The sequence below is a fragment of the Pyrus communis genome, chromosome 7 (assembly GCF_041283825.1).
Source record: "Pyrus communis isolate YQ-2024b chromosome 7, ASM4128382v1, whole genome shotgun sequence".
In the NCBI taxonomy this organism is placed as follows: Eukaryota; Viridiplantae; Streptophyta; class Magnoliopsida; order Rosales; family Rosaceae; genus Pyrus; species Pyrus communis.
This window is the reverse complement of record NC_142571.1, coordinates 20,511,314-20,539,108: the sequence shown is the minus strand read 5'-3', so window position 1 is coordinate 20,539,108 and position 27,795 is coordinate 20,511,314. Positions and strand designations below refer to the sequence as shown.

At 35.9% G+C, this 27,795-nt stretch overlaps 3 protein-coding genes and 1 pseudogene across 4 annotated transcripts; 2 read left to right on the top strand and 2 right to left on the bottom strand.

The window, feature by feature from the left end:
• Positions 1-5,924: 5,924 nt before the first annotated feature.
• Positions 5,925-7,403, bottom strand: LOC148695872 (uncharacterized; annotated as a pseudogene).
• A 3,548-nt stretch (positions 7,404-10,951) lies between these two features.
• LOC137734466 (uncharacterized) lies at positions 10,952-14,396 on the top strand. Of its 2 annotated transcripts, XM_068473728.2 has the most exons (4): positions 11,007-11,144; positions 11,520-11,689; positions 12,589-13,519; positions 13,671-14,396. In XM_068473728.2, the coding sequence occupies exons 3-4, from the start codon at positions 12,636-12,638 to the stop codon at positions 14,137-14,139; spliced, it is 1,353 nt and encodes a 450-aa protein (XP_068329829.2). In that variant the 5' UTR covers positions 11,007-11,144; positions 11,520-11,689; positions 12,589-12,635; the 3' UTR covers positions 14,140-14,396. The 2 variants fall into 2 exon arrangements, with proteins under 2 accessions (XP_068329828.2, XP_068329829.2); XM_068473727.2 differs by lacking the exon at positions 11,520-11,689 and having other exon boundaries at positions 10,952-11,144.
• A 1,935-nt stretch (positions 14,397-16,331) lies between these two features.
• LOC137734646 (uncharacterized) lies at positions 16,332-18,895 on the top strand. The gene is made up of 3 exons (XM_068473899.2): positions 16,332-16,584; positions 17,895-17,977; positions 18,598-18,895. Exons 1-3 carry the CDS (start codon positions 16,506-16,508, stop codon positions 18,625-18,627), a joined length of 192 nt encoding a protein of 63 aa, XP_068330000.1. The 5' UTR covers positions 16,332-16,505; the 3' UTR covers positions 18,628-18,895.
• A 305-nt stretch (positions 18,896-19,200) lies between these two features.
• Positions 19,201-21,353, bottom strand: LOC137734645 (uncharacterized protein At4g00950). Its single transcript, XM_068473898.2, has 2 exons — positions 20,538-21,353; positions 19,201-19,672 (listed from the first exon to the last, which is right to left on the bottom strand). The coding sequence occupies exons 1-2, from the start codon at positions 21,156-21,158 to the stop codon at positions 19,595-19,597; spliced, it is 699 nt and encodes a 232-aa protein (XP_068329999.2). The 5' UTR covers positions 21,159-21,353; the 3' UTR covers positions 19,201-19,594.
• Positions 21,354-27,795: the final 6,442 nt, after the last annotated feature.

The window sequence follows — 27,795 nt, the reverse complement described above, 5'->3', positions numbered from 1 at the left end:
AGCACCAAACTTTGCGATACTCCCCAACATTCCTTGAGTGTTGCTTGTGACTAGCGCATTCTATACTCAATGCTGTGAACGTTTTTGGATCCCTACCGCTTATACGCAAGGGGAATTATGAGGCTCAACTCTCTCGCTAGCTCGAAGGTGACTGCCAGGAGGACCAGGGGAATCGAAAAGAACCTGATAGAAATTTTTTCTGTTTTTTTTTTCGCTTATGAGCCTAAATGGAGGAGAAAACAATCTTATCGGGCAACATTGGTCGGAAGGATGGCATGGCCGAGCGATCAAGGCCTTTTCGAGTGTTTTCGATCTCTTCCCGCTGCTCTGCTGGATCTCTGTCGAGTTAAGGCACCAGGAAGAGTTCCAAATTTAACTGTACAATTTATTTTTTATTTTACTTCCATTTCATGTGCATATATAATTCTGAAAACTGCTTCACAGAGCTATTGTATGTAATGATTGGTGTGGAGAATTTTATAAAGTAAAATGAAATTTGGATTTGCTCTAGCAGCAGCAATAAGTTCATCGAAGAATAACGTTAGGCACAGTAAATTTGTGCCCTAAATAATGTGTAACCAATCAAATTTATACATTGGAACTTTATTAATAATTTTTATGAAATTTATATGATGTTGTATGTGTCACCTTGTTTGGTGCACAAATTTGGTGTATGTAGCACTTAGCGATGGGAAAAATATCAAAGTATGTGGGTAACCGCCCATTTAAAACTCACAGTTATGGTTAGTTTTTTTTTTTTTTTTTTTTTTTTTTTTGAACAAACGATATTATCTATATTAAGGTTGGAGGAGATGGGGCTAAGTCTCACAATGCACTAGAATAATGTAGTTTAAACTTTAAATGTGTATTTAGAGAGAACCAAACCTAAAACATCTTCCTTAAAAATGAAAAGGAATACTACTATATCATAGTACTAAGTGGCTAGTTAGAAGTTGCCTATATGGCACCTCCCCTCAATCAAATTTACCGTTTCTTGATCTCCGTCGGATTGTCTACCCTCCTATTTCCATACTCTCTTCATGTCATTCTGTTTGTGTGGTCACGGTTAAACCACGTCAATATTTTATATTCCTATTACTTTTTGTTTTATTATTTCTATAAAAAAAATAATATAAAATGTTGATGTAATTTAACATTGATCATACATCACAGGAGGATATGAAAAAAAGTATGAAAATGAGAAGACAGACAATTCCCCTCCTTCTTGATCGGGTGGTTGAAAGTTTTTTACTGAAAATGCAGGGAAAAGGAAATGTCAAGGTCTGGAATGACAATTCGATATTCCCTGTGATCTGGAGTCTGAATTGCAGTGGGCAGAAAAGACAGCACAAAATAACACGTGGCACTCCAGAGCTCTATGAAGTGGCACATAAAAATAATTGCAAGCAAATACAAAAGAGTAATGTTAAGAAGATTAAATTTTATAAATAATATAAAAATTGATAATTAGATTATTATTTAACTGTTGATAAATGTGTTCATTTTCTATTACTGACATTTTATTTAATTTGTTAATTTAATTTACAAATTTAATCTTATTAACAGTACTCAATACGAAAAAGTCAAAAAGTAAATAAATATTCCATTAGAAGTTAAAGGATTGCGGTCTCTCTCTAATCTAATTCTATAATGTCTAATCTATTAATTTAATCTAGTCTGCTTTTGGTGGTAACTTTTACCACAAGAATGCTTCTATGCAGTATTCCCATCAATTAGGCACTTACGAGACACATTTTTAAATTAATTAACCTTGTACGTTGTCCATGTTTGCCCATAAATCAATGGGCGGACCCTGATGATCTGTATTGGTCGTGACGCCAATAATAGAATGTGAGTATTAAATTTAATAATAGGTAAATTAAATTGTTTAGTATTTCAATTTAGTGGTATTTTTTTTTATTTACATGTATTTTTTTTAATTGTAAATGAGAGGTCTTAGACTCCTGATCAAATGCAAATTTGAACATAATATTATGGCTTAGCCCAGTATAAAGTTTGGTCCATTCTTTCATCTCTTGGTGTACATAACTTTGTTTGTTTAAAAAAAAATTAATAATAGGTAAATTAACTCTAAAATCTTCTAACACTTGTGTTGTACTTTTATTCTTTGATGTGAGATATGCTAAAGCGTTATTATAAGCTGACTTTGATACATGTCAAAATGTGAACATTCAACTTTAGATTAGTTGGATATGCGTCAAGTCGCACAAAACAATGGGAGGGCACACGCTAAATACTCTTGGCTATCTTAATGATCACTCGATTCAAGTAAAAACGAATCATATACAATTTTTTACATAAATTATACTAGCATTAGTCATGCGTGACACTAATGTTGTCAAAATTAGATTAATCGAAATCAACCCAATTAAGTCTAAATTTTATTGCTTGCAAGTGTACGAATCGTAAAGTAGTATAGTAGACAAGCACAAGATCGTTCCAACTAAGATTGAAATAATTCTAATTATCTTACTTAATTTGTATTGCACTTGAATTGGAATGGAAAAATTGATAATTTGAGAAAGAACTTTGAAACTGTAAACATTAACAAAAATCAAATGAACTTAAATAAATGACAAGAACAACAAAGAAATCAAATTATAAATCAATTTCGAAAAACACTAGAGCATCTGATTCACCATAACCAATCCAACTCAATTCCTACAGCTAATTATTAATGAGTAATCATCCAAATTGACGATCTAGTTCCTCTAATTCATATAGTATTCATGGCATCTAGATTACAATGTATACTCATATGTGCTAACAATCTATGGCATCTAGATTACTAAACACACACGAGTTCATTAACGATTTGAGAACTACTTAAGAAACTACATGAAACCTAGTGTATGGCATCTACATCAAGGAATTCATGGTACCATTTGCAAGACGCTAAAACCGAATTAACAACATGGCATCTGCTTTAACTCGCATCAAATACACTCAACTCAAACCAAAGTGGTGGCCAATCACCAAGATTAAAATCAAGCTTATAAGCATAGCAAAATGATACTCAAAGTGAATGAAACTTCATAAATAATTAAACTGAGAAATTAAGAATTCATAGTTAGTTCCGGAACATAATCGGAAATATTATTGAATTCATTAAAAGAAAACTAAGTTTAGAAAAGCCTGGAAATCTCTTGCTTTGCCGCGCTACACTTCTCTGTTCTTGTTCAGCCTTCTCTTTTTTCCTTTTGAAGCATCTGATTGCTTATTCGTGTACTTCCTTTCTTGAATCCTCATTAATGTCTAGCCCCATTACTGATACCTTAATACCAAAACAAAACTCCTAGCCATTTTTTTTTCTTTGTCTTCCCTCTTCTTCTTCCTTCTTTTCTTCTCCATAACCGACGAATACTTAACATCAATTCATTGCTTTTACTTGTTGTTGATTACTCCTTAGAAATCAATAAGATAGCAGCAGTATTCCTTTTTTTTTCTCTTCTATCCAGATGAAATGATAAGAGCAAACTTTTGTGAGCTTTATGGCCACATGTTCTTCTATATTTCTCATCCTGCATCCAATTCACATTGAAGTCAATTAGCACATGGTGGTCTTGGCTTTTAATATTTCAAATGCACAAATGGTTAAATAGTTGGAGCACTAGATGACCATTTAAAATAAGTACCAGACTCACTTGACTAGCTTTAAATTTAAAGATCAAAGAGTTATGATATATTTCTCCATCATGTTATTTTAGCCATAAAAATACAAATGACATGTACTTCCTTATATTTAAATTCAATATATCACAAGTAAATGTAATTTTCGGGATAAAATAAGTATACAATTTGTGCTCATCAAATACCCCAAACTTACATTTTGCTAGTCCCTGAGCAAAAGAATGAAAAACATGAAAAGTAATAGCATGGAAAATGTTAGCTTCCTTCTATGACCTCAAAGAATCTCAATCAAGAGTTCATAATAATCAAGAATTTTCATAAGCACAAAGCAAGTGAATCAACCATATTCCAAGTGTTATCCGAAACCTTTCAATCATCCTTGAGGTGTAGTGTGTATAATAGCCATGCCAATGCAATTCCAAGCTTTTTAAAATCATCATATGCAAACTCGTGAGCTTCTCACAAGGCATACACTCAGTCACACATATTTTTGGATTATGTATTTCACTCAAATGATCTCATTAAACATACCTCTATATGCTTGCTTATCAACCTAGCTCGGTATCAAGTAATTCCTTGGATCAAAAGGTCTTTTGTCAGGTTGTAATGGGGCTAAGGGTTATTGCCTATTAAAAGAATGGATATGGAATTCAAAAATTTTGAGAAAGTATACATTAGAGCAAGCCAAAAATAGTAGCACCCCATCTCAATTTCGACTGAAAAATATGAAATTTGCATCACAAGCTATCCCTCCAACTTATGCAATCGTACTCAAGCTTTCTACATATGATAACAATGAACATTAAGAATACAAGTATGCTTGTACATAACACATTGCAACACCATAGAACTCCAATTTTCTTTTTCTTTTTTCATTCTTGCTTACAATGTAGCATAGACTCTCCATCCAATTCCTCTATATATATATATATATATATATATATATATATATAATCAAAACCCCAAAAACATAACCTCTGTAATATTTTCTCAAAACAATAAAGGATTGGTATATGCATAAAGGCTCAACTCCAATATCGGAGCATGGTAGGGAGATGTGGTTAACAAAGAAAAGGTTTATTTTAAGGCTCAAAGGGCTACTAGCGATAAAAATAGCTTATAAGGTAGGCATGAAAGGCTCAAATGATCCAAAAATGGCCTATATCCTTTCCAAGTTATTACATGAATTGATGAATGAATCGAGAGGTATAAGGCAAGTTCTAGAGATTCATGTAAGAATGAGATCATAGCATGAGAATAAATGTGATTGATGCATGGTAGTTCAATCATATTAGGCTCAAAAACTCACAAGGTTCATATTTGGTCACTAAATTCACATATGAAGCGTTAAATCATGCTAGTTTCACATCAACAAGACTATGTGCATTTGTGTTTCAAGGATGATTGGACATGAACAAACTAACAAGAGAATAAGGAAATTCACATAAGACGTGCCTACTAATTTCTCGATCACCATGTTTCGCATTCAACCAATCATATCATTGGGTCGAGAAACTAACAAAAACCTAATGCAAAACAATAAAGAAAATAGGAAAATGTTTTTGAATTTTCAATTTTTCTGATTTTTTTTCTTTCAAATTTTCAAATTTTTGGTGTGTTTTTTTTAAAGCACTAAGAACAAAGAAAACTAAAGTGATAAAACAACCTAACTCAAAATTGGCAAAGCAACATAAAGACAACGCAATTCTTGTTGAAAGATATGAAAAAATATATATATATATTTCTTTCTTTATCCTCACCCCCCAACTTAAACTAGACATTGTCCCTAATGTCTTTCAACACATGAAATAAAGAAAGAAAAAAATAACATGAACGAGGAAAAGCATTGGGAGTAAGACACTTCCCTAATTTATGCACCACATGGCAGTCCTTGTGTTCCAACTTGTAAATGCAATTTCCAAAGAAATCATCACCCCCAAACTTCGATGTTTCAGAGTTCTAACTTCTATTGGATGGCAGCAACATGAACCTACAAAAACAAAGGGTAAAAGGAAAGGATCAGTAGCCGAGCAAGAGAGAAACAAAATTCAAAACTAAATAAAATGACAGAAAATAAAAGGAAACAAAGGAAAAATAACGGAAAAGAAAATTTGGGTTGCCTCCCAAAAGCGTTAAATTTATAGTCTTCATCTAGACTACGAAACGGTTTAAGCAGGATCAGTGAGAAGAGGTGCAAAATTGGTGGCATCAGATTTGACATCCACATTCACCTCCTTGTTCAAAACATTGACTTCAAAACACTTCGCCTCATTCTAACACTTAACAGCTTCAAAAACTTTAAACACCACATGCTCTCCTTGTACTCGCAATGTGACTAGGCCCCTTCGAACTTCAATTACAGTATCCGCAGTGGCCAAGAATGGCCAACCTAGGATAATCTAAATTTCACGAACTTCTTCCATATCAGGAACCACAAAATCTACAGGGAGAATTAACTTGTCAACTCGAACCAACACATCTTCAATAATTCTTCTTGGGTATGTGATAGATCAATCCGCAAGTTGCAAACAAAACGATGTTGGTTTCATCTCTCCCAAACCTAATTGTTTAAAGATAGAGAGAGGCATTAGATTAATACTTGCACCCAAATCACACAAAGATTTATCAAAATAAGTATTTCCAATCGTGCAAGGAATAGTGAAACTCCCTGGATCTTTCAACTTAGGTGGCAATTTCTTTTGTAGCACCGCACTACATTCTTCAGATAACATCACCGTCTCATGTTTAGCGAATCTCCTCTTCTTGGTGCAAACGTCCTTCAAAAATTTTGCTTAGCTTGGGATTTGTTTTACTACATCAAGCAAAGGAATGTTAATATGCACTTTTTTAAACAATCCAAAAATGTTAGAAAAGTGTTGATCTTTCTTAGCCTTTTGTAACCGTTAAGGATACATAATAGATGGAGAAACTTTTTTCTCGTGTATTCGCTCTTCCTCTTGCGGTTCAGTGATGCCAGTTACCAACTTTTCAACCGGGTCCACTTTTTCTTCACTCTTTTTCTCTACAATTTTCCCACTCCGAAGTGTGATGGCCTTGACTTGCTCTTGGTTTTTGGGATTGATCTCAATTTGACTTGGAAATTTGCCCTTCTCTCTCTCAACCATTGCATTGGCAATTTGACCAACCTACTCCTCTAGCTTGTATATGGATGCTTGTTGATTTTGTAGAGAAGTCTGAGTTGCTTGCATGAAATTGTTGGTGTTCTAAGCAATAGTGTTGGTAGTTTGAGCTAACTGAGCCATCATATCTTCCATGGAATTCTTTTTGGCTTCATTGTTCTAGAATGGTATAGGTGGGTTCACATGACTCGGTTGATTGTTCTTCCAAGCAAAATTTGGATGATGACGCCAACCAAGATTATATTTGTCTGAAAATGGATCAAACGGTTGGCGATTGAAGTTGTTCACTTGATTGGATTGTTCTTGAATAAACTCCGGAAAAGAACTGCTTATGGGACACTCGATGCTAGAATGTATAACTGCACAAATTTCACAAACAACATCAAATGATTTCACAAATTTAACAATCATCAAATTATCGAACTTTTTATTTAAACTAGAAATTTGTGCAGCCATAGCCGACATGGCATCAATCTTATGCACTCCGGCCTTCTTCAGTAATTCTCTATCGGTACCCCAACTTTGAGAATTAACCGCCAACGTATTGAATAATGCAGAAGCTTCGTCAACGGTCTTTGTCATTAGAGCACCCACACTAGCAGCATCTATCATCCTCTTGTTATCAGTGCTTAAACCTTGATAGAAATTCTGAAGTTGCAGCCATTCTAGTAGACCATGGTGTGGGCACTCAACAACAAATCTCTAAATCGCTCCCAACTCTCATAAAAGGGCTCGCCATGGAATTGAGCAAAAGTCATTATGTCGTTCCTCAACTTAGCAGTCTTGGAAGGAGGGAAGAATTTTTGCAAAAATTTGCTTGCCAAGTCATTCCAAGTTGTGATCGAGTTGGGTGGAAAGGATTGGAGCCAAGTATTTACCTTATCTTCAATGAAAAAGGGAACAAATGCAATTTAACGGCTTCATCTGTCACATTATGGACCTTGAAAGTGTCACAAATCTCAAGAAACTCATTGATATGCAAATTGGGATCTTCGGTTGACAAGCCATAAAATGATGGCATCATTTGAATAAATGATGGCTTCAACTCGAAATTGTTAGCAGCGATTTGCAGACAAACGATGCATGAAGGAGAGGTTGTCACCGTAGGAGTGGAATACTCCATCAACATTCGGTTCTCATTCAAATTAGGGAGAGCCATTTCCTCAGTTGGTCCTTGTGGCTTTGTGTGCGCTCTCCATAGTTGTGGAAAGGTTCTCTCAATTTATGAATCATACGGTACAAGCTCTAGACTTCGAGAACGGCGACCGTGCATAAACCTCAAAAGTACCTAAAAAGAAAAGAAAGCAAAAACAAAAATTAAAATTAACACAAATAACAATGAAAATAAGCTAGAAATAGAACTAATTCAATCTTCGTCGACGGTGCCAAAAACTTGTTGCCAAAATTAGATTAACCGAAATCAACCAAATTAAGTTCAAACTTTATTGCTCGCAAGTGTACGAATCGTAAAATAGTATGGTAGGCAAGCACAAGATCTTTCCAACTAAGATTGAAATAATTCTAATTATCTAACTTAATTTGTATTGCACTTGAATTGAAATGGAAAAATTGATGATTTGAGAAAGAACTTTGAAATTGTAAACGTTAACAAAAATCAAATGAACTTAAATAAATGACAAGAACAACAAAGAAATCAAATTATAAATCAATTTTGAAAGACACTAGAGTATCCGATTCACCATAACCAATCCAACTTAATTCCTATAGCTAATTATTAATGAGTAATCATCCAAATTGACGGTCTAGTTCCTTTAATTCATATAGTATCCATGGCATCTAGATTACTATGTATACTCATATGTGCTAACAATCTATGGCATCTAGATTACTAAACACACACGAGTTCATTAACGATTTGAGAACTACTTAAGAGGCTGCATGAAACCTAGTGTATGGCATCTACATCAAGGAATTCATGGTACCATTTGCAAGACGCTAAAACCGAATTAACAACATGGCATCTGCGTTAACTCACATCAAATACACTCAACCCAAACCAAAGTGGTGGCCAATCACCAATATTAAAATCAAGCTCATAAGCATAGCAAAATGGTACTCAAAGTGAATGAAACTTCATAAATAATTAAACTGAGAAATTAAGATTCATAGTTAGGCTACATCGTAGCCCTAGCGAAAAGAAATTAGTTCCGGAACATAATCGGAAATATTATTGAATTCATTAAAAGAAAACTAAGTTTAGAAAAGCCTGAAAATCTTTTGCTTTGCCGCACTACACTTCTCTTTTCTTGTTCACCCTTCCCTTTTTTCCTTTTGAATCATCTGATTGCTTCTCTGTGTACTTTTCTTGAATCCTCATTAATGTTTGGCCCCATTACTGATACCTTAATACCAAAACAAAACTCCCAGCCGTTTTTTTTTTTTTTTTTCTGTCTTCCCTCTTCTTCTTCCTTCTTTTCTTTTCCATAACCGACGAATACTTAACATTGATTTATTGCTTTTACTTGTTGTTGATTGCTCCTTAGAAATTAATAAGATAGCAGCAGTTTTCCTTTTTTTTTTAGTTTCTCTTCTATGTAGATGAAACAATAAGAGCAACCTTTCGTGAGCTTTATGGCCACATATTCTTCTATATTTCTCATCATGCTTCCAATTCACATTGAAATCAATTAGCACATGGGGGTCTTGGCTTTTAATATCTCAAATGCACAAATGGTTAAATAGTTAGAGCACTAGATAAATGACCATTTTAAATAAGTATCAGACTCACTTGACTAGCTTTAAAGATCAAAGAGTTATGATATATTTCTTCATCATGTTATTTTAACCATAAAAATACAAATGACATATAATTCCTTACATTTAAATTCAATATATCACAAGTAAATGTAATTTTCAGGATAAAATAAGAATACAATTTGCGCTCATCAACTAACACGGTCATTGATGATTATAAGTTGTGCAGTATATCCAACCCACATCAACAACTATGATAGCATCACATAAACGGTAGCACGGCTTTACATATCAGAGCAGGCTAAATCCAGATCTTGATGACTAATTCAAACTAAAACCTTAGCTCTTACACACTTGGGGTCCACCTCATATGCCCCAAAATGGAGTCACTCTCTCAATTGATCATGGGGGCCACTCTAGATGCTAAATTTGGTGAATGTTTTTTGTCATCATCCTCAAGTGAAGTCAATTTGACTATTTTATTTATTGTTGTTGAATGAATACTCATCTAATTATAATAAGTAAAGTGATTGAACAAATTTCACCTCTAAATTTCGTTCCATTAAGTGTATATCTATTGCTTAGAAGAAGCTGAAAGGGTTTGTTGGTTAATTTGGGCGAGCCCCTCACCCACGAGGAATTTTTTAAGTATCAAGTATTCAAACATTATTTCATTTGCTATGAGATTAATGAAAAAATAATATATTTTACAGTATATCTTTAATATTAGAAAGCTCGAAGTAAGTTTTAGTGTCTCAAGGCTTCACCAAAAATAATTGGACATAAAAGCCCCTGAAACAAAATAAAAATTTACAACTACCCATAAAAAAAATAATATAATACCAAGGGTATTTCCGTAAACACATTTATTTTAATTTGTTTTAGATAATAACATAAAACACTAAAAAAATAAAAAATGGCGTCAAAACTGAAACCACACAAAAAAAACTGCCACAAAAAACTAAAATCTACAGCATGAGAGGGGAGGATGAAAACGCACGATGCGATCATGCTTTTCCATAGCAAAAAAAAAAAAAAAAATTGATCGTGCTGCGCTAGACCTAAAATCCACATACCAGTATTTAAGGAATGTATTTAATTAAGATTTTAAGAAATTTTAATACTTTTAATAAATCTAAAAGTATTTAATTTTTACTCATTTAACAACCGTTGAGTACCTACTTAAATACCAGACGCTTTAATTCTCCCACGGTTCCGCCCCACCCATACCATTTTGCCTTGCCACGTGACAATGTTCCCTCCAAAAACACGACAAAACAACACTCCAAATGGTCAAGTCAGCCAAATCCTATCCTACGTCATATATGGATGGACCCATCCTCCACCCTCATCTTGGAGTGAATATCAGTATTCAAACCCAAATTATGAAACATGGGCCCACATGACAAAAACAATGCTGGTATCCCCAAAACGGCGTCGTAGATGTCGCGAGAGCAAGCGTGGCGTGGCTGTGCAAAACTGCAAACCGACAACGTAAAAGGAGGAAAATGATAACTGAAAACAAAAGCTCTTCTCTGACATGGGTCATCTTCTTCTCGCTTCCTCTTAGATTCCCTGTCTGATTTTCCCACTTTACAACCACAAAACGGTTCGTTTCGTTGAACGAATATCTTAGAGGTTTGTTCTGCTTCTCTGTTTTTCTTCTTCTTTCTGTTTGATGGAATTGAATTGGTGGGTGCTTTTGTTTTTTTTTTTTTTTTTAGAGATTTTTTGGTTGGGTTTTGTTTTTCATCTTGTTTGCTAATCTGGGTTTGCTCATAAATTAATAGTGGTCAAATTATCAATCTGGTTTTCTGTTTCATAACTGAGTCTTTCATTTTGTTTAATTTTTTTACGAAGTATCTCTTCTTTTTTTTTAATATATGCTAAACTTCGTGGAGGGGATTCGAACTTGGGTGCAGAGGCGGAGCACACTGCTCTCGTTAACTTGGCTAATTCCTAGTCTGTGAATATTTTTATTAAGTTAGTGGGGTTTGGTGCTTAATTTGGCAGGATTATGGTAAGTGTTATTTGCCGGCTGTGTAAGGGTTATTAAGGTCGTTCAGAACCCTTTGGCATCTGCATTTGGATATCTTAGAGAAATAAAAGAAGGGTTGGATTAACTGATTAAGGACAGGTGAAGGAATATTCAGCTTCTTTATGTTTGTACTGATCCAGTGGAGGTAATGGTTTTTCAACATCTTTAATTGGTATCAATGTTTTTGAAGCTTTCTAATGTTTCGTGATTTCGAATTGTCGTGCAATTGCTAGTTATGTTATCCATTGGTTTCTGTTCTTCTTCTGATTGTGTTGGTGTTTCGATTCGTTTGAACTTCTGTTTTGTATATGTTATGAGTGATAAGGAGTAACATTTGTTTCTCATTGGCTTTAAAGAAAACGAATGATGGTGATTGGGGTTCAGGGTTCGGGGTTTGTGATTCTCCTCGAGTGAGCTTCCCATAAAGTCAAGCGCGTACGCAGCGAGCTTGATAGAAAGGGAAGTAGGTTGTGGAGTTGGAATCTAGGAATTTCCGCATTGATCATAGTTGTGTATGACTTGTAAGGAGATTCGGGGTTTTAAATCAAGATCCTTTTTATGGAAGAATTTGTCACCAGTCAAAGTGGCTGGGTTGACCACCTTATCATGATATAAAGTATAGCAAGCTTTATAATTTGATGCGTATGTTATAGTTTTTCTGGTAATGAAGGATTTCAGCTACTTCTAGTGCGTAAAATCATGATACCCGGTGTCCCATTACTGAACTTCGAGTGGCACCATGGACTTTCAGCAGCTTCCAGAAGTTGTCATTCTCCAAATGAACTGTGAACTTTTCAAATATATTGAAGTAATGATAAACATGGTCGGAAGTAATGATAAACATAGTAAAGTTTTATTTTTGGCTTGCTAAGCCTGCATTATCTTGATCTTAATTTTAGAACCTATCTTGGATGCTTCGAGCGAATAATTGTTTTGTTTTTCTCTTGTTGCTTCTTTAGTGGGATTTCGGTAGTGAAATAGTACGACCCTTTCTGTTGGATTAAAATTCTGATATATTTTTTATTTTTTGTTAACCATGTGTAGTGTATTTTCCTTTTACAAAGTAAAATGTACAAAAGCATAGCAAGCTGATGGCGGCAGCAGAAGCAAGGGCTGTGTGGCAGAGAACAGCTAATCGTTGTTTCGTCCAGGAGGATGCCAAAAGAGCTCCCAAGTTAGCTTGCTGCCAATCCTCGTCTTCGACAACTAGGCAGGTTGATGCTGGGCCTGCAAATGTAGCAGAAGGGCCATATCATCCTGCCACTGGTTTCATGCCTATCAATCGGAATCCTTCATATTCTAGTCTACCCCCGGATACAAGATGGTGGCTGCAAATGCAACCTAGCTATGGGTACCAAAAAGATTTTACATACGAACAGTTAAGTGCATTGGAGGCTGACATGGAAACACTGAGAGCTGGGTTCGTGAAATCAACACCCAAAACTAGCGAGGTCCACCAGCAAAAAGCAGAATTCACTGATGCAGTCCCCGCTGTTTGTATGAAGACAGGATACGAAGTCCAAAAGCAAGATGTAAGTGCGAAATATAGTAAGAACATGCAGGAACCTCTTCAATACGAAATGAAGAAAAAATATGAAATAATGGGGATGGATACCATTGATTGCCCAGTTTCCAATCAACCCAAGGAGTTTTGTTGTGACTATCCTTGGATTGGAGGTGGGAGGGCTGAACCATGGTGGCGGACAACAGACAGAGATGAATTGGCTTCCTTGGTTGCTCAGAAGTCGCTTAACCATATTGAGAACTGCGACCTTCCCCCACCTCAGAAAATGTATCATAAGACACATCCATATGCTGATATTGGATGTTCTGACCGGAATGTGATATTGGGGACATCTTTAGATGCAAAGGCCGAAGCAACTGGTCTTTCCAGTATGACCACTCCTGCACATGGCTATCCTGATTCTGGAAAGGGAGAAGCATCTGGAGAAGGGCACTCCGAAAAGTCATTCAGGTGGTTATTATATATTAGATTGACATTCCAGGTCCTCGTGTTATTTAAGAATTATTCAGATTTTAGATTTCATTTCTAAGAGCACACTTGGTACGCAATCTTAAAAAAAATTTGGGACTAGCAGTCAGATCAGTTATATTTCTACTTGCAGAGACATAATGGAGATACAACAACTTTCTGAGGGTGAGCCTACAAAAGCTCAGCTAATGGAAGCACTCTGCCATTCTCAAACACGAGCAAGGGAAGCCGAGAAGGCAGCAAAGCAAGCTTATGCCGAGAAGGAGCACATCTTTAAGCTCTTCTTCCGACAAGCCTCTCAACTCTTTGCCTATAAGCAGTGGTTCCAATTGCTGCAACTGGAAAGTCTTTACCTCCAGATTAAAAACAATGAACAACCTCCAAGTGCCACTGTTTTTCCGGAGGGACTTCTATGGATGCCAGCCAAAGGCAAGAAACTGCGGAGGAACTGGCGTAAGGGTGCCAAGGGTAAAAGAGGAAGGAGGGCCGAACCCAGGCACGACATTGCAACTTATGCTGTTGCTTTTGCATTGGGGTTCAGTCTCGTTGGTGCTGGCTTGCTCCTGGGATGGACTGTGGGGTGGATGTTACCCCATTTCTAGGTTGTGTAGTAGTTCTGAGTTGTGACCATTTCATGCCTCTTGTAATGATTGTTCAAAAGGGAATGTGTGTTTTGGGTTAGTTTCTTTGTGTATTTCGTCCAGGTTTTACGTAGATTTCGTATGTAAATATACCCCGATGTTTTGGGTTAGTTTCTTTGCGAGGAGGGATGAGATTTTGTATGAATTTTATTTGGTTACTCTTCCACCTAACGTTTGTAAATTATCACAAGTCTTGGTTATTTTTCCTTTTGTTTTCAGGACTTTGCACTTTATTTTTTTTCTTTAAAAAGGAAACAACTGGTAGTAAATTACGGTTGTCCACTACTTCTGGGCTTGAAGAGGTTATGGGAAATATCACCTTACCCATGACCACAGTCAAGCAGACTCACTAGATCAGAGCATCGAACCCGAACCTTTCACATTTTCTTTGTTTTATTGGGAGTGGTAGTTCGCGCATTTACCGTTAGACCACTTGCACTTTTGACTCTGGTGGTATGATGGTTTAGGAGACTTATCCTGTAAGTCTCAGAAGTCAATGGCGTCTCAGCTATAAATTTTGAAGGGAGAATTTTGCCGTCCTGTCCCTGTTGAATGAAGAGTTATGTCTGCCATCCAAGAGAGAGGAGGGATTTTCTTCGGTGCTATAGAAGACTACTTTGTAGTTCGGATGTTTTAACAGTTATATCTTTGTTAAAAGATATAAAACTCAATATTTAACGGTTAAAACACATGAAGTACCGGGTACTCCAAAGCATCTAAGAATTTTTGGAGAGGAGAAGTAGTTCGTGTGATTGTCACGTTGCCACGTAGCCCTATAACCTATCTATTCATATTATAATAAGTTCAACATTAAAACTCGAGCAACCTTATCGTTTACTCTTATTATAACTTTGGAGGCAATCTGAATGCATCGAACTTTGACTTTGTTAAGCGGAAGACAAAAAATAATATGCATTTGGTTCTTACAGGTAGGGATGGGCAACGGTTATGGCGGGCAGGTAACCGCGGTTATTTACCCATAACCGTTTATGCTCATACCTGTATAACTGTTTACCCATTGGGTAATTGCCTAAATGGTTATACTCATACCTATAATCATTTATAAACGGTTAACCATACCCATAACCGCATACCTATTTAACCATAACCGTTTAATACCCGTTTACCCATTTACCCTTTTTAACCCATTTATCTTTTTCTTTTTTTACCATTACCCATTTTTCACCCGTCTACATGTTTTTTAACAAATTGAAAATTTAAAAAAAAAAATTGTCATAATTTTTTTTTTTTTGACAATTAAACACCGTTATAGATACATTCATCATACATTTCCATATTTTAATTTTTTTAAGTCTTTATATCATTCCAATAATTGAAATAATAATTTACGGACGATATTTTAAATTGATAGAGAATGAAAAAGCAAGAAAATTAGTTTTAAAAAACAAAATTGGAATATAGGATATATAAATTACAGTAACAATGCTAAGAAAAGTGAGGGATTAGCTGAAATGGCAAGTTGCAACATGTTTGAGGAATAGGTCTTGGGTTGAATTGAGTGAGTGGGGCTGAGGGGAATTGTTATTTATTTTCCTAATCTTTTGGGAAAATTATTACTACTAATCCATGTTATCAATGAAGGTAATATAATATTTGTTAAGTATTTTTGGTTACGAAAATTGTTTAGAAGACAATATTCTTGAGTTATTTAACTTATAATGTAAAGTATTAACATAATATATATAATTAGCTATATAAACCATACTCTATAGTCAATAGCATTGATCTAAGTTTTGTTCGATAAAGAACATGGTTTGTGTTAATTTTACATATATAAAATAAATGGGTAAACGGTTATTCGTTTATAACCACGGTTAATATCCATGACCACTTATTTAAATTTCACGGATAAACGGTTATACCCATAACCGTTATAACCGTTTATTTATCTAAACGGTTACCCATAACCGTAATCATGAAATTTAAATAAGCAGATAACCGCGATTACCTATATCCGTGGTATTTTGTCCATCCCTGCTTACAGGTGTTCAAAGTGAGTATCTTAGGATAGCAGGACCGAACTTGTAGAGCAATAACAATAATTACCCCTCGGAAAGTTGCGTCTCCATGTGGGAACCAAATCAAGTTATCCAACCCAAGTTAATTTAAGAAGCCCAAGTTTGAGCCCTAAATTAAGTACTGAACCCGAATCGCTAAGAATCAGCTCCCTGCACCCGGGTCAGGTTTGCAAAGCAGATCCGTTTCTGCTTCCATTTTGTTCCAGCTTTCAAGCTTCTAGGTTGTTGCTCAGACGACGGAGAGGATCCCTCACTCACACAAAACCCCAAAACACAGACACCCGAGAGATGGCAGTGATGGAGAAGCTCAGGATGTTCGTCGCTCAGGAGCCTGTCGTCGCAGCTTCTTGCCTCATCGCCGGCGTTGGTACTCTCTCTCTCTCTCTCTCGCGCAAAATCCCTATTAAATTTAGGATCAAATTGATGGGATTCAAATTCCCAAAATTGGTGCACAGATTGAAATTTTCATAACCTGGGTTTTGGTTTCGTGTGCAAACTTTCCGATTTGGGGGAGTTTTGCTTTTATGCTCAGATTAAATAATGTATGTTGTGTGCACCACTGTATTTTGATTTGAATGTTTGAGCCGTAAAGGTGCAGTTTTTGCTTTTGTACAGCTCTCTTATTCCAATTCAGTCCTGGCATACATGTTCTGAGGCAAAGTTCGAATATTTTGGCTGAAATTTTGAAGTTTTCGTTATATCTTAGTGGGGTGTATTCAATTGGGATTTTGAGGGATTTTAATTCTTTTAATGAATCCAAGGGTATTCAATCTGGATTTTAAGTGATTCTCTGAAATTCAATGTGTATTCAATCAAGATTTTAAGATAGTTTATTAAAATTCTATAGAAATCCTTAGAAATCCGGGTGTATTCAATTAGAATTTTAAAGAAGTTTATACCATTCCAGGTGTATTCAATTAGAATTAGAATTTAAAGAATTTGGAAAAGTTGAGGAATCAGAGGGAATTGAAGAAATTTTGTAGTCTTTTTAAGCATCCACAAATCTGACCTCTCCCTATGAGATTTTGAGGTAATTGAATCAAAATTTTGCATGTAATCTCTACAAATTAGTTAAACTCAATAAAAATCCATGAATTTATAAATCCATTAAAATCTCTCAAATTCCTAATTGAATACACCCCCTTAATCTCTAATGAATTACAAGTTTAGATTACGCTTATGCTGTTGTGACGGAAAGAATTACATATTTGTAGCTGTGTGCATTCATTTGTCTGGGAATGGAAATCTAGGACTTGAGTTCTTTTTCTCCAATAGATTCAGCCTGGTAGAACAACAATATGCTTCCAAGGCTGGAACAGTCATTGCCAGAAAACAGTTGTGGGCTCTGCAGTTGGGATACTCATTTTGATAATCGTATGGAACTTTTTACATTCTCCGTGAAAGAAATATTTCCTAATGGATTAGAATTGTATTTTTCGATTGGGAAGTTATTCCTCCTATAGAACTTGTAATATGATAAGTGATCCATTTTACTCGCGAGAAACTATGATCAATGTTGCTCGTTGAGACTGAGGTCAAATTTGGTTCCTAATGTTTTCAAGTTAATAGATCAAGCATTTTAAGAAGCATCTAATTAGTATCTGTTAAGGTTTCAAGGGCACTCCTGTCGGGCTTATGGCTATATTCAACTGACTGGTTATTATGATGGAATTTCAGGTCTCTTTCTTCCAGCTGTAGTAAGGCCAATTCTTGATTCCTTTGAAGCTTCTAAGCAAGTCCCTCAGCCTGCTTTAAGCGATGTGAGTGTTAAACGACACGTTAGTTAAAAATTTCATTCATTCTTTGCCCAATTATGCACTTTACATAGAGCACTTGGATGTGTTATGTTGTTCATAAAGAAAATGTTCACAGTTGGTTCATGCCTTTATGGATTTGAACTTAATCTAACTTGGATATAGTGACTGCTCAACTCATATCTTATCAGAGTCCATGGTGTTCTTCATCGTCATAGTTAGATTGGGGGTCTGCATGGAATTCTTATGAACCTCCAAAACTTGCGCCCTCTCCCAATAGGTCTAAGTGGGTTGGCTATGTGCTCTTACACAGCCATGACCATGTAACTTGACAAGGATAGGAAAAGAAGATAGAAAATTGGATCCTCTCAACTTGCTCTGTCATGATTGGATTTTGTCCATTTATCTGCTCAATTATAGTTCATATTGATCTATTCTCAAATAAAACTCTATATCCATCTGGAGAGAGAACAGGACCTAAGTTTGTTTCAATATAGATTTCATGGCCGCTTATTCTTTTGACCAGAAATTGTGCGCCCTCACAAGTCGCAACACTCTAACAAGATCTTTTATCTTGTTTCTTTACTATCACTCGTATTTCTGAATTACCTGGGTATTTTTCACAGGTGGTTGCAGGTATGACAGGTAAAAAATAGGGGCGATATGATTCATTGGTACAGGCAAACGATTGCCCTTTTTTTATTTTTTCCATTTTTCATGAGCATTGAAATAAGCCTGACAATCTTGTGTGGAGAACATAGCGATGCTGCATGTTGAATATTATCCTTTTTGTTGTAAGCATGTGACCGGTTTCCTTGTCACATTAACTTCGACTAGCCGAAGCTGCTGCTGTTCTTGTTGATTTGAAGCCCAATTTAAAGCATAATGAATGCATGCCGAATATAAGTGCCTGCTTCCATTTTATTCTTTATGCTTGCTGCACATGAATTCAATTTTCTTTCAATTGTCTTGTATAAACTTTTCATTTGTCCCGATATAAAACATAGATTCACAGTTTTGATGCCTTTCTGATCCCCATGTTTTTCTCGTGTTTTAAATTTGGCCAATTTGGTCTCCTGAGTCATCTGTTAACAATTTTGGTCATTTCCGTCTCGTTTCAGTGTTGATGCGCAGACGTGGAAGCTCACGCAAGACCGATTAACATAAAATTAGGCAAAATGTACTAAGATTGCTGACAGGATATAAAGCACATAAACCAATTGGTCAAGTTGGAAACTGAGATCAAAACATTACTTAAACCAAAACACAGTTACGAAAACAGCATTTACAGAAACCTCTCCAGCAAGAGAACTTTACCGTTGTCGAAGCTACCGGAGATGAATGGAAAACAGTAAAATAAGGGCTAAATTTTACACAAACACACTTACAGCCTTTTTTCATTTTACATGTCCTTACGGGGACTAACCCTAAACCCTTAACCCTAACCCGTAACAAAGTCCCCCACAATTCAGGACCATCCCGGTTTTCAGCCCCCGCGGGCGACGCCGTGTTTGTTAAGTCTTAGCTAGAGTATGGAGAACGTAGAATATTACAGGACTGGAGCATTTGACAGGTAATTGATTTGGATACACTCTACCGGTGCACATAGGCAAGTCTAAATCATCATATCGCAAACCCATCTTTCTTGAATTTTCTGCTCTTCCATGGAACCGCCTGCTTCAAGCTCTGTTTAATTGTTGCCTGCAAATATCAAGGACATTTTTACTTCAAATACAAGTAACTTCAACATTTCTAAACGAAAATTTAGGCGTCTGTTTGGAACTGCTTTTTAGAATGCATGCACACATGGCTGAAATAATAAAAATGTTGTTGCAAAGATCATTATATAAGACTTTGGAAGAAAGCAATTCCAAATGCTTCTAGATAAATCGCTTATGAGCAGAAGTGCTTCTTACAAAAGCATTTTGAAAGGGTTCCGAATTTGGATCATCTCCAAACCTTAGTGTCTAGAGCCCTTGGTTTGTGTGAGGTGTGCTGGCAAAATGAGTTAATTGGGACCGTTAGATTCAATTTGAGTGATCCAGATTGCCTAGTCCTTGAGTTTCGGACGGTAAGATCCGAAGTGGATCTCTGTCCGGCCGTAATGACTTTTTCTTAAGTACATACACTCGTGGCCTTGGCCAAACCAGCAACGTAGCATGTCCTCACATTCTCATTCCATTCCTTTGCCTACCCTACACAAGCCAATCTATGTTGTCGTACTCAGAGACCTGCTTAGTTGGGCACACATGGGAGGTTTTGGGCATCTCTGAAAATTCGACCACGTTCGATGTATGGCCTACACCGGATGAATAGAGGACTGGATATGCGCCAAAACTTCAACAATCAAGATCTAACGACTAAATATCCCGGTGTATGCCAGAAAAATCTGTCTCTTTCTCTAGGAAATAGCTACATCAATTTGCCTTCCGAAAAGGGCAACTCCTCGCACCCTCACAAGGCTTTGGATTAAAACCAACTAGAGTTCCTACTTTCTCCATCGAACTCATACAAAATATAAAAGCGAACTAAAAGTAGAAACCAAGTAAAGGAAAGAAATATTTACCCAGAAATGAGGCTTGGCATGAGAGAGACTAGAAAAGCTCCCAACCCTTGTAATCCCTGTCATCTTCTTCTTCATCTTCAACCTCCCACTCTCTCCTCCCACACTGCCCCCACCGTCACTCTCTCCATCCACAGAAGATGGAAAGACATAACTAGCCCCACCAACCTCTCTTTTTCCCTTCAACACCCTCCTCCCCCTCCTCCCCCATGAGTCAAACCAACCTCTCTCCTTCCCTTTCCTTCTCAGAACCAGAGCACCAAGCTCCCCTCCTCTCTCAGGGCTAAAACCGCCATAACACTCCATCCTGAATGAGGAAGACTGAAGCTTTGACCTGCCCACATAAGGACCCTCCAACACTGTTGTGGGAGAAAGCAGTTTGGCTTCCAGAAGAAGCCTTGGAGGGAGCTCTAAGCACTTTCGGGAAAAGTCGGTTGGGTTTGGAATGGTGGCCAGGGCAGTGCAGGGCCTTGGCTTCCCGGGCTGCTCTTCCCAGCGGAATGGGACTGAGACTGAGGTGTGGAGTGGTGGAGTTAGGGTGCCTGAAGGCTCATGGGAGTGAAATGGTGGGGCAGAAAATAAGGGCAGTTGTGGCGGCTCTGCCTCATCAGATCCCAGCCCCATTGCTGTAACAGTTTTGGGAGTGAAGGGGAAGGGTCAATGGAGGAGAAGGAGAAGACAGAAAGAAAAGTCCTCAGAGGAAAAAGGAAAGCCAAAAGCACTTATAAGTCACATCCATCTTTTAATAGAGGATTGCTTTGTTTGGTCTGCTCTCGTATTATTGCTCTGCTCATTGATAGGAAATACCCAACATATGGTAATTGATGGCGTGCCCCCAGTGCACCTACTCTTTTGTTTTTTATTAGAATTACTGTTGGGCATAGGAAAATGTTAGAGGATCAGTCGCAAGTGCACTTGTGAATTGATTTGAATCGTGAACTCGCAAAATATGAATGACTATATCAATTTCATGTGAGTTTGCTATAAAGATCAGTCTTGCTAATTGAACTCACAAAGTAAGAAAATGTCATATCAATTCTGCGTGCGTACTCACAACGAATGATCGGGTAAAATCAATTTTATATGCGTTTGTGACTGTTCCTACTATTCCCCTTGGATAGCATTAAAAGCAAAGCATGCTTCGGTTGAACTTGTTTGCGACTGATTCTAGCATTCTTTTTAAGTAGTAGTAAAAGTAAAATATGATTGATCATGATTATTTTTATATGCGTTCGCAACTAATTATATCTTCTTAAAAAATAATCAAAGCAAAAACTGGAATGACCAATATCAATGTCGAACACTTAAGCGACTGATTTTAGCATCCCTCTTCAGTCTTAATAGTAATAAAAGCAAACCAACTTCTATATTATCTCCTCTGTAATTGGGAACACCAGAACAAACAATTTGACGACTTTTATCTTATCTTCACTGTACGCTGTGGTAGTCCTGTGTACTGTGCCAATCAATGGGGACATTTGGCAGAAAGCATGGGAGCAAGTTAGATATTTTCTACCAAATTTCAAAGCCACATGGTGAAATTTGGTGCACATGAGAACATCAGATTGGTGTTATGAAAGCATAGGATGCCAACCTGTGATGGAGAATAAAACCCTTTTCAGAAGTACTACTGACCCTGTCCAACCCTTTTCAGAAGTACTACTGACCCTTTTTTTGGACTTTAGTTTGTCGATCAAAGTTAAGTTCCCTCCAAAAAGGTCATTTCCTCTATGCCACTAGCCCTAAAAATCATCCCATCTCAAGGCAAATGCAGATTATGTCCTTGTAAACCTGAAGGTTCAAAGCATGAGAAACACATATTCAATTAGTGCTAAAAGTGTTTGAAGTCTGAAGGGTTGGCACTAAGAGAATGATACCAGCTGGCTTGAAAGACTTAACAAAACCTGCCTCCAATTGACCGCAGATGTAATAAGGGGGACTCGTGCATAATTGGACATGTCTTTTTCTGTCTCTTTCATTATATGATTAATATAAGAAAAATAGAGAATAAAGATATATCACTGATTGCACCCAAAACTTTTTCGTTATTGAGGAAATTCTTCTGTATAAATTCGCATGTTATTAAGAATGTGATTTATGTCCTTAAATTGTTGGACTCTTGATTAGGATATTGATTAATCAAAATACATTAAATTGTGTTGCCATTAACTAAGGATTAGTAGTAAAGATGCACCTAAGGATTCAAACTAATAATAGGAACTTTTTTTTTTTTCAACTCTAATGAAATTAAAGTCAACTGAACAACACAAAATCTTAGTTTATTTTGGAGCACATTTTTAGGCATTGTGTGACACAGAGCAAGAAGTAATATAATTGTGAATGCAAATTTCTTATAAGGTTGATTTGACAAAAATTCCACCAATAAGAGAACACATGCCATTAGCCTAATTGATGAATACCCTAAAAAGGGAGGAGAGTGCCCACCAATGGATATCCGATGCCTAAGTCAAAAAAGTAGTCGAGAGAGAAATAGAATATACTTGAGAGTGTTGTGAATAGTAAGGGGCGATTACTTTATTCTCTTATTGACTTGGTTTTTTATAGGGAAGAAACCCTAGCAAGCAGCTATGAGGGAAGGTTGCAAAGCATACTAGACAACCATTAATGGTGCAGGCTAGTCTTTGCAATCCTACCTACTAGTAGTCTTAAGATCCATGTAGGTAAAAGTGTTGGTTCACCGGACTTCCAAGGGGAGACTCTGGAGAGTCGTGGCCCTGCCATCATTGGATCGGATATGGCTCGATGGCGTGACGTATTATAGGCAGCTAGAGAGCCCATGGTTCATTAGTAAAAGCCCAATTACTTTAGGGCTGATTACATCTTATTTTCTTAGAGTAATTTTGTGATTTACTCACGATGTCAAGGGTAAAATCGTTATTGAGCGTTTAGTTCACGTGTCCTTCTTTTATTGGATTGGTTAATTTAGGAAAAATTAATATCCGGCCCTTAGTTACTAATGTTCATTGACTGAAACATTATTAGTTTTCAGATTTTGATCCAAGTTCCTAACTGTCACATCCCCGCCCGGGGCGGATCACTTCCCGGGCCCGCTCCACCACCGTAGCATGATATTGTCCGCTTTGGGCTTACCATTCCCTCATGGTTTTTGTTTTTGGGAATTCACGAGCAACTTCCCAATGGGTCACCCATCATGGGATTGCTCTAGCCCCCTTCTCGCTTAACTTCAGAGTTCCTACAGAACCCGAAGCCAGTGAGCTCCCAAAAGGCCTCGTGCTAGGTAAGGATGGGAATATACATTTAAGGATCACTCCCCTGGGCGATGTGGGATGTCACAATCCACCCCCCTTAGGGGCCCGACGTCCTCGTCGGCACATTTCCGGCCAGGGATTGGCTCTGATACCAATTTGTCACATCCCGCCCCGAGACGGATCACTTCCCGGGCCCGCTCCACCACCGTAGCACGATATTGTCCGCTTTGGGCTTACCATTCCCTCACGGTTTTTGTTTTTGGGAACTCACGAGCAACTTCCCAGTGGGTCACCCCATCATGGGATTGTTCTAGCCCCCTTATCGCTTAACTTCGGAGTTCCTACGGAACCCGAAGCTAGTGAGCTCCCAAAAGGCCTCGTGCTAGGTAGGGATGGGAATATACATTTAATCAATCACTCCCCTGGGCGATGTGGGATGTCACACTAACGTTAATGTAATAATGAATTTACATGTCAATTACATAATTTTTTAAAATAAAAATTAATAATTGATTTAGGATTTTAATACTCACACCTTTATTAAACTCCTAACTAATTTTCAATTCAAAATATTTCCAAAATAAATAAAAAATTAGAATAAGTTTGCACCCATTAGCTTTTTAAAAAATGTTTTCAATTTTTTAAGTGTATATGCGCCTATTCATGTTTTTTTTTTCTTTTCAATTTTTAATCTTAAAATGTACCCATTCTTAAATATACCAATTTGTTATATGTAAAATGTACCCCTTTGTTTTTATATAAAATCTACTCAATTTTTTTCTAACCAATTTTAAACTTATATGGGTACATTCTTTTCTTTTGAATTGAGAATGTATCCATGTCAAGTTTAATCAAAGAAATTTACTTATGTTATTAAGCCTAATATCTATTACTTTTTTTGTGTGGTTTTGAAGAATGTACCCATGTTTTGGTACAATAATTTTTTTGTTAATTTTTATGAATGTACCCATATTTATATATACATACACACAATAGTATAATTTATATTCTAATAATTTTAATCCCACAAATTATGAATTTTTATTTAAAATCTCATTAAAATAAAGAGAGTTTTAACAAAAAGCCCATGATACTATTCACTTTAACGAAAAATCACATTTTTACACTAAAATGTCAAACCTGGTACTATTCACTTTACCCTTTATTTTGTCCTTATCCTTAAAACTCAAAGATTTCAAGTCATTTTTATTAGTTTTCCTTAATATAAACAACTATAATTTTTAATTTAAAAAAAATATATAGTATCATATAAAGAAATAAAGTATCACATTAATTTCAAGAAGTTCGATAAAAAATTGAAAATCAATGAGGCTTTAGTCAAAGAATATTGATAACTTTTTATCCAAAAAAAAAAAAAATATTGATAACTAAGAACCGCATCCAAAATCTCTTATTAATTTATGAATAATAAAGGAATGTTTACCTATAACCCTATGAGAAATGACAAATCTGCTCAAACAATACTAATGCTTTTTTTTTTTTTTTTTTTTTTTGTTCCAATGATGACATTTGAATTAGGATAGTGGCATTAGGAGTACTTGTGTGGCTAATAGGTGTTGTGGATGGCGTGTTAGTTGCTGCGATGTCATCCAGGAGCAAAAGTCAAGGGGGGAAAGCAGAAAGCATGTCATTTTCAGAATTAGCTTTGCTCAAAAGCAGATTTGTGATTTCACAAAAGATCGAAGCCCCTTATCTCTCCTGTGACCATATATAGTATAAGCACAATTGCAATTGAATAAATTCATAAGTACTTATTTCCCTCCAACTCACTGCTAAAGCAGTAAAACTTGCATGTAACAAGAATGTATATTTATTTCTCATTACATCAACGTTACAGCTAACAAAAACAAGATAGCGTAATTGCAAAATGCTCATAGAAGTCTTAGTTTTTGTAAAAGTAAATTGAAATACGTTGTATCATAAATCCCGATTCATAAACTAAATTAGCATAATCAATGCCGATGTAATTTGCTTTGTCTTGTTTGGCAAAATTACTAAAAACTCACTAAACCCATAATTATTGCCAAAATCCAATAAGTAAGAATCTAAGACCAAACCCAACCCTGAGCTAAATGCTATTTTTTTTTGTTTTATTCCCCTCCCAAACACAACCAAACTCATGCTAAATGTGTGTGCTAAAAGCTAAAAGCCAAATTCCCCCAGGATTTAGCCCAGAAAATGGTGTGGGCACCACCAACGAGACCCCACCCACATTGGCATGTCTTCCAAGATTTATTGAATCCAACGGCTGAGATCGAATATAATCAAATCTAACGGCCCAAATTTAAATCCAACAGCTAAAATAATTAAAAAAATTATTTAACTCAAAATTCACCCAAATTTAGTGATTTTTCAATATTTATCTAAATTTAAATATTTTTTGGTTAAAATGTTCATAAGATTAAATTATGATAGTGTACATAATTTTTTTTTTATAATTACTTTAAAAGAATAAATTAGCCTAAATTTATTCTTTAATAATCTCATGCTAAAAAATTTAGGCCAAAATGATTAAAGCAGAAAAACTGTTTATGGGCTAAAACCTAAATTTTATGGGCTAAAAATTTTAAGTTTTAGCACAAGGGTTGGAGATCATCTAAGGATAACAATAATTAAAGTGTAATTATGCTCTAAAAAGTTATTAAAAAAATAAAAAATAAAAAAATAAAACAGAAGCAACAAACAAGTTTTTCCAGTGGAAATGAACAAGTCATAAGAATCTAAGATAACAATAATTAAAGTGTAATTATGTCATGCCTGTCTAAAAAGTTAAAAAAAAAATAAAACAGAAGAAACAAACACACACGTTTTTCCTGTGGAAACAAACAAGTCATGCTTACGACAGAACAAACAACCCCCCAAAGTATTTACGCTAATTAATAAGGGCTTCTTAGCATTGGGCTATTATAATCCAGAAATGATTTTATGGGTTCTCTTCTTTTGAGTTTAGGCCGACCCTGTTTAGACAAAGATGAAATGAACAATTAATTGTATGTAAATGAAACACGTGAGATGCAGTTTCAGTCGGTTAAGGTATTAGGTTAGGCTCCTGTATTTAAATTTGAATCTTTTTTTTTATGTAAATTAGAGTAGTCCAAATAGAATATCGTTGTCATTCACTATTACTGATCTAATGACAAGGGTTTTTGGCACCCCGGGAGGGTTGGGTGTTTAGATTCGAGTTTCGTGTACAACGAATCTAAATTATTATGGCAGAATTGTTGTATAATTTACGACCCAAATACCCTATCTTTAGTGTATATCATTGTATTAAAAAAACATAAAAATAGCCAAAATTTCTTTCGTATTTATGGGAAAAGAGAAGTGAGCATATAGATCTTGTAAAACACTAGAAGCCAATCCATTCATCTCACTAATGGATGAATTCTGACAGCTTAGGTGATTGACCAACTATATTATTTATGTTTTTTTTACAGGACGATAAATATTTTATACAACTTCGAACTTGAATAAAAAGGTTATAAATTGACCTGATCAGCTGACCTAACTAATATTATTATGACTTATACATCACTTGCTCGAAAGCAAATAATTGCTTACTCTTTGCACAACTAATATAAGCAAACATGGAGCTGTGACACAATCTTCCCCAACTTCATTTCCCCTAAAATCAGGCATATACAAGATACTCTTTTATATTAAACAATTAAATTCAAGTTTTCGTTAACAGTTTGAAGATATAACACGTTAATAAAAGGACAGTTCCAATATGTATAGCATGTATACCAAAAAAGCGTAACTTTTGTATTGACTATCAATCTTCTATTTACGTTGTTTGCTTCAACAAGGCAACAAATGTTATGATGTTACATGTTCTTCACCACGCCATATTACATGAAAAATGTTCAAAGAATTTAGCACTCATTAGTACCTTCGAAGGCTAAGGATGGTAAGCCGTCGAGGGATGCGGATTCAATTTTAGATTTACACCGATCAACGGCTGATAGCTCATGCAAATACTAAAATCATCAATATTAGCAATGGACAAA

Coding starts and splice junctions, on each gene's coding strand:
- LOC137734466 (XM_068473727.2), top strand. CDS start 12,636: ATGGCGGCAGCAGAAGCAAGGGCTGTGTGGCAGAGAACAGCTAATCGT. Junction 13,520..13,670: donor CACTCCGAAAAGTCATTCAG/GTGGTTATTATA, acceptor TTCTACTTGCAG/AGACATAATGGAGATACAAC.
- LOC137734646 (XM_068473899.2), top strand. CDS start 16,506: ATGGCAGTGATGGAGAAGCTCAGGATGTTCGTCGCTCAGGAGCCTGTC. Junction 16,585..17,894: donor TTGCCTCATCGCCGGCGTTG/GTACTCTCTCTC, acceptor ATGGAATTTCAG/GTCTCTTTCTTCCAGCTGTA. Junction 17,978..18,597: donor CTCAGCCTGCTTTAAGCGAT/GTGAGTGTTAAA, acceptor TATTTTTCACAG/GTGGTTGCAGGTATGACAGG.
- LOC137734645 (XM_068473898.2), bottom strand. CDS start 21,158: ATGGGGCTGGGATCTGATGAGGCAGAGCCGCCACAACTGCCCTTATTT. Junction 19,673..20,537: donor ATGCCAAGCCTCATTTCTGG/GTAAATATTTCT, acceptor TGATATTTGCAG/GCAACAATTAAACAGAGCTT.